The 14,945-nt window shown below is 39.9% G+C and overlaps 1 protein-coding gene across 9 annotated transcripts in view; it reads left to right on the top strand.

The window, feature by feature from the left end:
• Nucleotides 1-14,945, top strand: part of FAT3 (FAT atypical cadherin 3) — a 398,878-nt gene that overhangs the window by 84,663 nt on the left and 299,270 nt on the right. For all 9 annotated transcript variants that reach the window (XR_010996349.1, XM_068181534.1, XM_068181539.1 and 6 more), the window contains exon 2: nucleotides 911-4,222. Coding sequence is in view for 8 of the 9 variants with exons in the window: in XM_068181534.1 (XP_068037635.1) it covers nucleotides 928-4,222 (3,295 nt within the window). In the remaining variant the exon portion in view is untranslated. The remainder of the gene's footprint in view (nucleotides 1-910; nucleotides 4,223-14,945) is intronic.

The following is a 14,945-nucleotide window of genomic DNA, read 5'->3' as shown; positions in this document are numbered from 1 at the left end:
GGTCTTTCAATAGTTGCCTTTAAAAATCGATTTTTATGATTTTTCACAAGTAGCAGTACATGTACTCTATAACAAAGATGCTTATTCCCACTGCCTATGGTAGCACCTGCCTAGTTTCCTCAGGCTCCTTTCCTCTGCTTTCAAAGAAGAAGCGATAGATAAGCGGGACTTGGCTCCCACCTTCTGCAATACCCTCCAGCAACCTTCAGCCAGTGCCTCCACTTACTCTGTCTCTGCTTAACCTCACAATTTAGATTATTGGAGTGAGAAAAATGGGCCTTTTCTGAAGGTATTCGTATTCAAAGTAATGACTGCATAATGACTTTCTTATTCTACTTGTTCTTGGCGGCTCAAATTTCATCATTCTTAACTGACCATAAAAAAAGTAACATTTGACTATGACAGTGCTACATACATATGAAAATCCTGTCTCTCTTCCAAATGTTGGGTCTGAAAATGAATTTTCCAATATGCTCTGAAAACAAACAAGTTTAGGCTTAGTTGGAGCTGCTGATAAATAAAAAATAATTTCTGTATGTGGTTCATCCTTTGATATAAATTTATACAAATGCTTATAGTGGATTTTAATTTTTTTTTTACTGTGATTATTATTCTGGACTGTGTGCACGTGTATATGCATGTGGTAGAGTCTTCTGTGTTAAAAATGTGTGCATACATACATATATATAGTTATATATACGTGCACATGCATATATACTACTCAGTTGTGATAATACCCAGAGCTGGTGTGGGTGTGTGCATTTGTATAGTTTTGTTAAAGATGTGGTGAATTGATATTACATAGATTTTACTTTAGGTCAGAAATTTAGTAAGTCATTTTGACATGTCACTTCACAGCACTGTTTTTATCTCTTGAGCAACTATTTCATGTTTTCTCTCTCTGTCACAGGGTGAAAGAATGATGTGATGGACGTGAATATGGGCCGCTGGTCAGGCTCACGGCTACCTCCGTCATGCCTTGCCATTCTGATTGTCAAGTTCCTGGCTTCCATTTGCCAGGTGGCTCACGGGACTGCCCCGCTTGGCTTTCACTTCACACATTCCACTTACAATGCCACAGTGTACGAGAATTCTGCAGCCAGGACCTATGTCAACAGTCAGACGAGGATGGGCATTACCATGGCTGACCTTTCCTGGGATATCAAGTACAAAATAGTGTCCGGTGATGATGAGGGGTTTTTTAAAGCAGAGGAAGTTATCATTGCTGACTTCTGCTTCCTCAGAATAAGGACTAAAGGTGGGAATTCTGCGATATTGAACAGAGAAATCCAGGACAACTATTTATTGATGGTAAAAGGGTCTGTCAGAGGAGAGGACTTGGAAGCATGGACAAAAGTGAACATCCAGGTTTTGGATATGAATGACCTAAGACCTCTGTTTTCACCAACCACATACTCTGTCACAATAGCAGAAAGCACTCCCTTAAGGACTAGCATTGCACAGGTGACCGCAACAGATGCGGATATTGGGTCCAATGGTGAATTTTATTATTACTTTAAAGGTAAAGTTGAGCTCTTCTCAGTTCATCCTACGAGTGGTGTTATCTCCTTAAGTGGCCGGTTAAATTACGATGAGAAAAACAGATACGACCTTGAGGTTTTGGCAGTGGACCGTGGGATGAAGCTTTATGGAAACAATGGCGTAAGCAGCACTGCCAAGCTTTATGTTCACGTTGAACGTATAAATGAACATGCCCCAACAATAAGTGTAGTAACCCACATTCCCTTCCCATCAGACAAGGAACCTACCTATGCAGTTGTTAATGTTGATGACCTAGATGAAGGAGCCAATGGAGAAATAGAATCTGTTTCTATTGTTGCTGGAGATCCTCTAGAACAATTCTTTCTGACTAAAGAAGGAAAATGGATGAATGAGTACAAAATCAAAGAAAGAAAGCCTATTGATTGGGACAGCTTCCCTTATGGTTACAACCTCACTCTTCAAGCTAAGGACAAAGGATCTCCTCAGAAATTTTCTGCGGTCAAACTGGTCCACATTGCTAGTCCGAAGAAAGAAAGTATCCCCCTGAAGTTTGAAAAGGAAGCATATGATGTTTTCATCAGTGAATTTTCACCTCCTGGTGTGGTGGTTACAGTAGTTAAGCTGATGCCTGAGCCACAGGGTGTGGAATATAAAATATCTCCAAGTGAGGCAGCTGAGTATTTTAAGATCAATCCTAACACAGGCCTTATTACTACTGCTCATCCTCTGAAAATCATTGAGAAAGACCTCTATGAATTAGAAGTATATGCAAACAAAGGTGGTGATTTAAAAGCACAGGTTACTGTCAGGTTAGAGGATGCCAATGACCACACTCCGGAGTTCCAGCAGCTCTCCTACAGCTCATTTGTCAATGAAAGTGTCCCAGTGGGGTCCAGCGTTTTGGCAGTGTCAGCAGTTGATGAAGACAGGGGGGAGAACGGATACATTACATACAGTATTGCCAGTCTGAACTCACTGCCATTTACAATAAACCAGTTTACAGGTGTCATCAGCACATCTGAAGAACTGGATTTTGAGTCCTCACCAGAAAGCTACAGGTTCATTGTGAGAGCATCTGACTGGGGTTCTCCCTACCGCCACGAAAGTGAGGTGAATGTCACCATATACATAGGCAATGTCAATGACAACAAGCCCCTCTTTGAAAAAGTGGCCTGTCAGGGAGTGATTTCATCTGATTTTCCTGTTGGTGGTCACATCACTGCTGTTTCTGCAATAGACATAGATGAGTTAGAGCTTGTGAAGTACAAAATAATCTCTGGAAATGAACTTGGTCTTTTTTATTTAAGTCCAGACTCTGGTGTCCTGCAACTTAAAAAATCTCTTGTTAACTCTGGCATAAAGAATAGCAATTTTGGCCTTAAGATAACGGCAACTGATGGAGAGAACTTTGCTGATGCTATGTTTGTTAATATTTCAGTAGTTCATGGGAAAGTGTCTTCAAAGACCTTTAGCTGTAGAGAAACTAGAGTTGCTCAGAAGCTAGCAGAAAAATTGCTCAAAAAGGCAAAAGCAAATGTGAAGCTGAATTTGGAAGATGGTTTTCTTGATTTTTATTCAATCAACAGGCAGGCACCTCATTTTGACAAATCCTTTCCTACTGATGTGAAGGTTTCAGAAGATCTGCCAATTGGTGCCACCATCCTGAGGATAAAAGCCTATGATGCTGACTCAGGCTTTAATGGAAGAGTACTTTATACAATTTCTGATGGTAATGTAGATAGTTGTTTCAACATTGACATGGAGATGGGTATACTTAGTGTTCTCATGCCCTTGGACCGTGAAAAAACAGAGCTCTATCTCCTTAATATTACAATTTATGATTTAGGTAATCCACAGAAATCTGCATGGAGACTGCTGACTGTCACTGTGGAGGATGCAAATGATAACAAGCCTGTTTTTCTACAGGACAGTTACTCGGTTAATATTTTAGAAAGTACAAGTCTTGGTACAGAGATTATCCAGGTAGAAGCCAGAGATAAAGACCTAGGATCTAATGGTGAAGTGACTTACTCAGTGCTGACAGACACCCATCAATTTGCTATCAACAGTTCCACGGGAGTGGTGTATGTCGCAGATCAACTAGATCGGGAAGCAAAAGCAAACTACACACTGAAGATTGAGGCTAGGGACAGAGCAGAGAGTGGCCATCAGCAGTTTTCTGTTGTGCCTCTGAAGGTTTTCTTGGATGACGTTAACGATTGCTCTCCAGCCTTTATCCCATCCAGCTACAACGTGAAGGTCCTTGAGGACCTTCCAGTTGGCACTGTCATAGCTTGGTTGGAAACTCATGATCCAGACCTGGGCTTGGGAGGCCAAGTCCGCTACTCGCTGGTAAACGATTACAATGGGCGGTTTGAGATCGACAAAGCCAGCGGCGCCATCCGCCTGAACAAGGAGCTCGACTACGAGAAGCAGCAGTTCTACAACCTGACTGTGCGTGCCAAGGACAAGGGACGCCCAGTTTCTCTCTCTTCTGTTTCTTTTGTAGAAGTTGAAGTGGTGGATGTTAATGAAAATCTTTATGCCCCTTATTTTCCTGACTTTGCTGTCATTGGATCTGTAAAGGAAAACTCCCGCATTGGTACAAGTGTTTTGCAAGTTATTGCTCGAGATGAGGACTCTGGAAGAGATGGGGAGATCCAGTATTCCATCAGGGATGGCAGTGGCCTGGGGAGATTCAGCATTGATGAAGAAACTGGTGAGTTTTGTTTCTAATTTCTCCTTCACAGAGGTTTTTTCAAAAGCAAAGCTGAGGCATAATTGTTTTCTACCCTTAACAAGAAATTCAGTTCTTCTTAACAGGCAAGATAAAATTATAAGTAAGGATTTTCCAGGCAGAGCAATGACATGATTTAATTACCTGGTTACATTCATCACTCTGTGGATGAGAAATAATACACATTTCTTTCCAGCAGCTACATGAGGACTCCATTTAGAAGGCAGTGATAGCTACAGAATGACTTGCTTACAGTCACTGCATTATCTGTTGATCACTGTAAATTACTCAGGCTACCTCCACAAAGTCACAATACTCATGACTTTGAATCCAGTATTAAACCCAATGAAAGGAAATAAGGAGCATGAAAGAAAGATTATTTTGTCCTAAAACCTATTTGTGGCCTTGTTCTTGTTGCTGGGAGTCGTTTTTCATGGGAGTTATTCTGGAATGACACACCATCCTGTGTAATACACTTTCTTGTGTTTATCAGTGTTGGTGTGCTTATATAAAAGGTAGAAATCCAGGGAAATATTCATAGCTGTAAGTGACCTGTGCTAGTTTTCCTTTCATGGCAGTAGTATTATAAACATTGATTTTTAGAAAGCATTGTTAATAAAGTGACGGTTCTTCAGATGCCGTATTTTATTACCACACCACCCTACTGGAAAACATTCAAAACACTAAATATAAAAGTGTGTTTAGTAAAACACTTAAAAACTTGCTGCTTAAATGTCTGATAGTTGTTGGGAATAATAGTGCAGCTGTGCACCGCTAGAAGTAGTGAGGAAATTAGAAAATATTAGTCAACAGTTTCAAAAATTATATTAAATATGTTGGGTCTGTGGGTTTACTGTGGTTTGTATGTCTTCTTCTGAAGCTTTTAATTGAGAATGTGGTATTAAACATAAGATTAAAATGTATGTTTTGGCAAATTCAAACTGTTTAATCAAATGTCAACTTTCTAAACTGAACATTATGAAAAACAGATGACATCACAAATGCTGTGGCTCTCATAGTATAAGCAGGGAAAAATATTTTTATTCTATTTTTGCTACAGCCTTGCTGCTACAGCTGTACGCAGATGATTGCAGTCAAAACCTTATGTCCAGAAACATCAGACTTGAGTGTCAGAAGTCAAGAGGGCACCCAGTGTAATTTCCAGAAATGTTAGAAACTCACATATCCTACAGCACTGGTAGTAGAGGAAGGCATTCAGGCCAACATTATTTAGATATTTGGACATGTGTTTAAATATTAAGCTCCTGCATTTGAAAGTGTCATCCTACCTATTTATTGAGTAGTATCAGCTTCATCTCAATGGGTTCTTTATAAAGCACTGGGAGGTTGATGCCAATGCTGCAGTATTGGTACAGAAATCTCAGCATTTGACATTTATTGAATTTAAAAGAGCTTGTAGGGAAAGTAACTGAGTGTGTGTAACTCATAAGTAAAATAACCAGTTTTTTTACCCTGTGCCTACCCTAGTAGAGGTGATGGCCTAGAATAAGTTAGGTCCCTTGTTCAGTAAAGCACAAATCATGTTTTAATGAGAATGGAAATTGTACTCACTGTTCCACATTAAATATATTTACTTTCTTTATAAAATTGAAATAGATTTTGTGGAGACAAAAAAGCCCCAAATCTCCCAAGATACAAAGATTTTTATGCCTTTCACTCATTCACGAGTGTTAAGTGAAAATGAGCCAACCTGTGCGATTTCACTTAATCATTCCAGAAGATAATCCAGCAGATAAAAATATTTGAGATTCTTGTTTCTGATTTCCCCAAATGTTCAATATCATCTAAGCCTTCTTGAAAGCAATTTGAAGAACACTTTGGGTGCCGAGGTGCAGCCAGGGCGATGTGGAGGGCAGGGCTTCAGGGTTTCTCCGGGTCATGCTGTTGTAAGATGAATGCAGGATTTGACCTTTTGTGCCAAATAGAATGCAACATTAATACTCTGCTATTGAACCGGTGGCAACTTAAATGCTGCTGAATGATGAATCAGCTTTCTAGCTGTAGAGAAGGGCTTAAGTCGCATATTGAATTAATTTATAAAGAGATAGCTGTTTATTTACTTTCAGTGCAGTTCATTTGTCACTTTCAAACTGACCAACTCTATTGGCTTATGTACCGTCTCTCCTGAAATTTGTGAAGGTAAGCAGGAGTGTGAAGTATAACAAATCAATATTTTTGGCTGCTGCCTTAATGAAAAGATGACTGCAGCATCCATTATAATCATTAAGATATAAACTGGGCCAAATTCATCCTGATACATGAGCAAGCTGGACAGCAAGCAAGTCTGTGCTTTCAGCAAAATTCTGCTCAAGCACATTATTTTTATTTTTCTGAAATGTTATATGTTATTGGTGTTGCCCTGTGTGTTGAGTGAGATGTGCTTTTGCTTCCTGAGGCACATTGATACTGAGGAGTTGAAATGAGGAGAAGCAGGCCTTCATGATGGATACACACTGCACCGTGCAGCTGCACATGTGTTGTCATGATGGCTGCTTCTTCTCCCACTACAGATGTACATGGGTGCATAATGGTGTATCTGGAAAAAATGAGGCTCAGGGGAGATCTTCTCACTCTCTACAACTGCCTGAAAGGAGCTTGTAGTGAGGTGAGGGTCAGTCTGTTCTCCAAGTAACAAGTGTCAGGACAAGAAGAAATGGCCAGGAGAGGTTTAGATTGGGTTTTAGGGAAAAAATATTCACTGTAAGAGTTGAGAGCCATTGCAACAGGCTGCCCAAGGGTGTGGTGGAATACCATCTCTAAAAGTGTTAGAAATGTGTGGATGTTGCAGTCATGGCTATGGCTTAGTGATTGACTTTGCAGTGCTAGGTTAGTGGTTGGACTTAATGATCTTGGAGGTCTTTTCAAAGTTAAATGATTCTGTAATTCTGTGATCTATCTCCACCAAGCTTGGTCTAGCTTTTGGTGTGGGTTCTACAACCGGCTATTCACCATTCAGGTAAGAACAGTGAATTGCAGTCAGGAAGCTTGGGAGTCGTCCCTGTATTGGTCCTTATGGATCCTTCTGCACAGTGTAAATGTGCAAATCTGTGTGCTGTTGTAGTTTGGTAAGTTGTGCCATGGGAGTGAGCCTGGGATTCCTTTCCTACAGTGCTGCTCTTTGCCTCATGTCATATAGAGTTGATTTGGAAGATTGTTGTTACAGCATTCACTGCTAAATATGCCAGTGCATACATGGTAGTAACCAGAAGCATAGCAAGTATTTGCCAGAACGAAGTGTGAATCACTTCCAAATTTTCTTCAGTGGATTTACTTTCCATTTCCAGGAGTCAGAGCCAGTACATATCTGAAAATAAATAGAAAGTCTCCTGAACTGGATTGCTGCACGTCCTGACCTTTCAACTCCATCTGTGGTTTCCCACTACCTTAGATAGAAAATGAAATTTCTCATGGGTTTAGAAGTCAGTCTTGATTTATAACTAAAAAATCTCGTTTCAGACTTTTCTAGAGGTTAAAAAAATGAAGGTTTTTTTTTTTATTTATTGACTGTTGATATAAATGTCAAAAACATACCATTTAAAAACCTTGCATTGAGGAACATGTAATGTGATCCTTCTGTCTCCTGTTCAGAACTGCCTTTGTTTTTTTTTTCTCCCCTGTCATGTTCATTTTTTTGGGATCCAGATATTTAATCTGTTATAAAATATGGTTGTCTACAATGAGAACTAGTCACTGCAAGCTTCTTCAATTCAACAGAAGGAAACAAGTCACTGAGAAATATGATTCATTTGACCCTAATGTAAAAATATGAAATAAGTTGGGTGAATCATGCTCTAAAAATGTGTAGAGGTACTTGTGAGACTAGCTCAGGTAGAGGTCTACACTGGGTGCCTTGCTTTGGTCAGACATAGCCCATCCCTGTTAACTGTGAACAAGAAGATATACTGCCAGCCTTACTGCTAGGTAATTTTTTATGACTCCTCTCTACCAGATTCATGGTTTTAATCTAGTTTGTGGGAATTATCTTTTATTCTGAAACCCACACATAAGTGGACTTCTAGAAATACAAAGTAGAAAAAAAAATTTAATAGTGTAGGAGTGAGAGTCATGTAAACAATAGTTTATGATTTTTCATTTTCTGACAATACAGTGTTAAAGCATTGGACCCTCTTTTCTATCTACAGAAATTGATCAATATTTTATATTTGGATCTTGCAAAAGTGACTAGTAACCTTCCCCTTGTGCAACTCTCATGCTAAAGAGAAGCTGGAGCCATTTCCTCATCTTTAGTACTGCTTCCTGCCTGGTGTGCATCTCTACTCTCTTTGCCAGTCTGCTAATTGCAGTTTCTTAAAAGAAAATTGTGTAAAATGCACTCTTATCTCCAGATTGTTGTGACACAAATGAGCAGACATGTGGTGAAAAATTTTGTGGTGTGAAAGTACGCTCTGAGTTTCCATCACAGGTTTGCTCTAACAGTTATGACTACTCTTGTGGAAATGGGTCAGAAGTCCTACATTGCCTTATTAAAAACCTGGATTTTCTTAGCCCTGGTATGTACAGCCTCATAGTGCCAATAGCACAGCAAAGTGGTCTATTTTTGTTGTTTCAGGAGTTGGTGGTAAGTCCAACAAAGGCATATGGGTTTATGATATCACCCACCTTGGGAGACTAAATACTATCTATCAGAACCTCTTTTCTGGCTGCAGTGTAGATCTGAACAACTAGTGGGATGACTTCTTGAAAGGCTGAGTTAGATGAGATCGGGCCTAAATGCTGGAATCCTCCTTCTCCTTTTTTGGATAATTTGTAGTTCAGCTAAACTACCTTTTTACTTTAGCTTCACTTTTTAGTCTGGCGTCTGTTTCTATATGTTAATATATCAGTCTGGCACACAAAGAGTTTCTATATTTACCTTTACACTACCCATGGACATACTGGTAATAGGAAATTATCAAAGTGAATTCTAGAGGTGCAGAGAGGCAAGACAAAATCAACATCTGCTGCTGCAGAAGCTTCTGTAGGGTTTGTCACAGTTGGTGGAGCATCATCCTGATATGCAAGGAATTACTAACTCCACTGCACAGGTGGGAAAAATGAAGCAACAAGTTTTTTACTTGTTCTCAGGAAAGCATAGAAACATCTTAAGTCCCACTGAAATTGAACATGAAGATAAAACAGTGGTGTTAATGAAATGCTTACAGGATCTCTGATGTTCTTGCAAAGCCCATGAGCACGGACTTAAGGAATGCTTTCTAAACTCACTAACTTTATTTCCTAGGGTTGTTCAGGAACCTGAGTCCCCCAGCTTTCATCAGAACTTTAAATTTACGAGTTAGCTGGCACTAATTTCTAACCCTGTAGAGGACATCTGATAAGAATGCAATTTGTAGATGACCCTGTTAACTTAATATCTTTATGTGTTTCAGCCCTGAAATTCACATTAACAGGCCAGTCCTGTCTTTCACAGTGCTGAAAGCTTAAAGGTACTGTTAAATGGAGGTAGAGTTCAAATTATTACAGACTCCATGGGTTTGTTTATGGTGCTGAGGATAATGGTCTGATCTTCTATTTGGATACCTCAAAAGTGATAGAAATTCCTAACAAACTGTGGCTGGAGAAGGTAGTTGGTGTTGGAAAATCCTAATCATGGCTTCAAACGTCTCATAATGGAAACTAGAAACACCCGATGATATAGTTTACAATAAACCAGACCTGCCTGCACTGTTCAATCTATTTGGCAGAAAGGAATTAATTTACTGGTTCAGACTCTTTCCATCTTCTAGCTGTCTTTTAAAATAGTTTTCAGTTATTTTGTATGCAGGTTGAAGGATATTTTTATTTGCTACAATTTGAGTGGTTTGATAAATATTTATGTGGGACCATTGCTAGTGTTTCCCTGAAACAAAGTAAAGTAAAATGAAAATCATCTGTGATACATGTTTTTTTCCCTCTCAGTTGTTTAATTTTATGGAGGCGTGTAGGAGCTAGTGGGTGGATCTAGGTGGACTCACTGGCAGAATTTAATTCACTGTAGGGTTTGGAGGCACTAGTATTACAGATGTTATTCATCTTCCTGGAGAGTGTAGGCAAAATTCATTACACAGAGCCAGTATTTTGGAGCCTCTTTAATATTCCAGGCTTCTAAACCAAATTTTCAAGGTAACTTCAGGCCGTATCACAGGAGAAGTGCCAGTGGGTGCTGCTGGGAGGTAGTTTGGGAAAAGAGGGCTGCTCACAGGGGAGACACTTGGAGCAGGCACTCATGACAATATCATCAGCCCTCAGCCTGTCCATGGTGTCTCTCCTGAGCAGCCTTTTTAGGGAGGAATGTGCCAGATGGATCACAGAGCACAGTCCTGGCCAAAATCTGGTCTGTCAGCCTGTATCTGTGTCAGGCAGGAATGAAGCATGCCTGAGAGCAGCTATTTCTGAGCCTGTGGTGCTGTGTTATTATTGTTCTCTGAGTTATCTCTGGCAGCTTTTAACAGTGGAAGTGGTCCTTCATATAAGATTTCTACTTTTAGGACAACAATCACTAACCCTTTAATTTTTCTTTTAAATTAGTTGTGGTAGAAAACCAATAATTTTTATACAAATTCTGTGTCTTTATAATTTCCCTGTCATTTCTAGATGTAAATTAGTAAGGAACAAGGCTTGTCTTAGTTTCACTGGAGCAAATTTGTTTAACTTTTTTTTAGTAATATGAACCCTAAAACAATGCATCAGCTTATGAAAATATTTGCTTTAAAATGCTCTGAGTATCATTCTGACATACTTTCAGAGTTTCCAAAGTGAGGCCAGTCATGAAGAATTGTTTTATTCGAGCTGTTCAGCTCTCTAGGTTTAAACCCCATAAAACAACTCACAACATACAATTTTTATAGCTAGCTGTAATTTGCATGAGTTCCCTTCTTTGGAAAATGTTTAGGGAATCTCCTTTATTATTCAGGATGCTCCCAGTGATAGCCCATTTTGTCTCAATCACTGAGTAATTTATTTATTAATAAAGAAATATGTAGTCTCTGTTTCCTCCTGTCACCTTTATTACCCTTGAAAGATGTTTCCAAGAGCATTTTGTATTACATCTTCTGTTAGTGTATAATCCCAGAAGTGACCTCTATATTAGCTCATGCATCATCATCTCTTAAATTATACCCAGGTGCTCCTGCAGAAGGCTTTTCTCTAAGGTGCCAGCAAAGGTACCAAGACACAAGGTAGTGAGTTTGATGATATTAGAGGAAAATTGACTTCCAATGTCTGGTGTTCAGTCTTAACATGTGAGCACCATCTTTACCCTGGCAACTGCTGAACTGCCAGCAGTTCATTGCAGTTCAGAGGAAACTGGAGAAAAATCCCTTTTAGCTGTTCCAAAGCACTCGTGGAAGCCCAGGGCATTGAGAAGTGATGTCGTTCATGCAGAAATGCAAACTTATGAGCGTATGGAGGGCAGTATGGGCACTCCTCTTCCAGGAGTATGCAGAGGAGGATGTTTGGACAATGTCTAAGATTACATGGAGCCATTTTGTTGCACTGCCTAATCCTCTGCTGTGACAAGTCCAAGATAGAGAAAAATCTCCGCTGGCTAATAAAATTGAGGACACATTTTGCTGTCTGACCTTGCAGCAGGTTGTGTGGCTTTTTAGGGAGCAGTAGAACTGGACAGAGTTAATCAGGAATTTGTAGAGCTGGTTTGGAGTGATAACACTGGACTGATCATATATCTCTTCCCCTGCTTGAATACGTAGGTAGGCTCAAGGATTTTCCTTGGAAGCTGGATTAAAAGGTACTTTTTATAAAGCTGTTTGCAGTTCAAGGACTACAAGTAATGGTTAATCAGTCAGTTGCTTGGAAAGCTTTTCCAATCTTTCATTACTTTCATTGCTAAAAATTGTGTCATATTGTAAGGCTGTTTGGCTAATTTTGGTATTGGAGTCTTAGAACTTGTTAGGTGTTTGCCAACAAGGTAAAAATAAAATAAAATTAAAAAGCCCTTCCACTGTCAGATCTCTTTGAATTCACATATACATGTTTACCTGAAAATAGATGTTTGGAGATGAGCTTCTGTAGCTCATGGAACAGATTATTTCCATCTGTAGTCTGCTGTTTAATGTAAACATCTTTATTGCATTTTATACACTTATGGTGTCTTATTAGCATTGAAGTGCTGCCAGTAAGAAATAACTGAGAGAAAGCCAAGCAGAGTGCATGTGGGGAGGGGGTTTTCATTGCAGTTGGTTTGCGTTAGGTGTTTGCACTAATACATCTGTGTATCTCAGAGCGAAGTTATCTGCTGGCATTGACCTGGTCATTTTGTCCATGGTGAGCAAAAGGGGTAGATCCATTCAGTTGTGGCAAGAAGTTTGTCCCAAGTGTTGCTGCAGTGTTCCATCAGAGTGGGAACTGTATGAAGGTGCAGGACTGTGCTTTGTTTCCTCCATGCTGAGAGCTGTGGTACATGCCAGTACATCCCCACCTAAATGACTGGGAGTATCAGGACATGCTGTGGCACTTACCCACCCCTCCACTGAGATACGTGTGTGATTTTTTGCTTAAGAGCAAGATGTCTCAACTTTGCAGCTGTTACCCACAGGAGACGGTTTGGTTACTGCAACCCTCCTTGAGAGGGAGGCAGCCTGAAGCTACTTCTCTTTGGAAATGTTTTTCAATTACTTTGATGATAATCTTGGAGTTGAGCAAAATGTGCTCACTGTACATGAGCAACAATTGTTTAAGGTGATGGATGGGAAAGGTGAGAATAATCTCATTGTTTGTGGTTTCAGCAGCTCTCTGCTTCCCCTGTGATGGCAAGGTCTGCCCGTCTTTCACAGTTGAAGCTTTTGGTTTTTCAGTTTTGCTAAAATATGCATAGCAAATGAATTTCAGATTTTAGATCTTTGCAGCCCGTAACGAATTATTTGCATCTTTATTGGGAATTTTTCATCTTCATTTGAAAATTTTATTGAGAATTTGTGTTCTGGAAATGTAACTTTATGTATCTGTCATTAAAAACGGTTTTGCTTCATAACAGTGGTTCATTCTATAGGGTAGAGATTTGACAAAAAGATGAAAACAAACTAATACTGTGAATCAGTTTTTTTTTTTTTTTTGCCCAAAAACTTTATTTTTGCAAGAGAAATAACTATGGGATTTAATTAAATTTGCCAGAATACTTCACAGTCCCAGAACACCTTTCATCTAAAGTACACAAATTATTTTCCACATTTTAATGAAGGAATCTCTTTGATGTACAATGCTTATGGTAGTTTCTATTTTACTGAAAGGTGTAGGTAAGTTAATAGTTTGAGATGTTCTTCTCTTTTTTTTTTTTTGAAAGGGAGGAATGACAATGCACAAATTCATTAAAAGCCATGGGAACTTCAGGTGTTCGGCATCTCTGTGATGAAACTGTACTTATCCACAGCAAATAGGGGTGGATGGGACTCTTCTGAGTCCCATCCTGTTGTTCCATGTAAGACCACCCTTCTTACACTGTACAGGATCTTGGAGCTGGTTTTAAAAGGGTTGGATTTTACTGTTTCTTTTTGAGATAGTTTGTAAGGATGAACTGGTTTGGTTTGCTCTGCTCTACTTCCACTGGATATGTTCATTTGTTTTGGTTTTTTTACTGTGCTTTAATTATCATTTAACAGTAACTCTTTGATGATGGCAGATTGTAGCGTAAGCCACTGTCAATAATTAATGCAGCTTCCTCTGGGGTGATAACCTCCTGGTTTGCTGTGGGGGAAAGAGCAGAGGATAGACACAAGCATCAGCAGTGAGGGTCAGTCCAGGGATAACCAGAGTCCCTGGGCTGCCCACAGGACTGGCAGCTGGACAGAAACGTCAGCTGGCCTTTGGGGCTGATTCTTCTGGGTGGCTCTGAGTGGCTGTGGGGGCCTTCCCAATATGGGGCAGACTTCCTGGTATGGAGCAGCCTCCCTCACTTTACTCTCTCCCAGGCTGATTCTTCTCTTTAAGGAAATCCTGAAAACAGCAGATTGAGCCCCTGTGAGCTCAATACAGCTTCATTGGAAACAGCATCCACTGGAAACCTAACAAACATTTAATGTGCTATTTTCACTCCCACGGTACCAGGATAGGGCAGTCTGTTCCATGCCTTCTGTACCTCAAATTAGTGGTGTGTCTTCATCTCCACGAGGAGCAGTTGCTAATGAGATGAGATGCTTTTTGTGAGCATGCGGCTCCTTTGCAACCCAACGTGGGTCTGCCTTTAATGAGGTATCTTCCTTTTTGGAACACTCAGTGTGGGCAGTAGTTCAGTGTGGGCAGCAAGCTGATTCTGAGGTACAGAGTGTCATGCTGGAGACAAGCAAAATAATCAAAAAAGGAAGATTGTGCCCATAGTGACATTTGTAAAGGAGATGGGAGCTGTTTATGAGGCAGGGCCAGGACTGACATTTAGCTGTGCTGGGTAAAGAGCAAAATCTGTTTCATAAATGTGACCTAATGAATTTATGACTGCTGATTCTAAAGTTTGTCCCTCCATCCATTCATTGTCAAAACCTGTAGCAGCTTCTCTCTAAAAATTAAGGTAATACCTAAATAATGTTGGAATTGCCTCAACTGTAAAGATTGAATTAGTTTATGCTGGAAGTGGAAAAAGCCATTCAGCTGGTGGATGTTGCTGGGCGTAGCCATTGCTGCATTGCAAAGTGCTCTACTCCTATATTGTTAGGAGCACAGAAGGGTTCCTGTTGTCTTT

Source organism: Anomalospiza imberbis, chromosome 2 (genome assembly GCF_031753505.1).
Source record: "Anomalospiza imberbis isolate Cuckoo-Finch-1a 21T00152 chromosome 2, ASM3175350v1, whole genome shotgun sequence".
NCBI classification, from domain to species: Eukaryota; Metazoa; Chordata; class Aves; order Passeriformes; family Viduidae; genus Anomalospiza; species Anomalospiza imberbis.
This window is presented reverse-complemented; position numbering and strand designations above follow the sequence as displayed.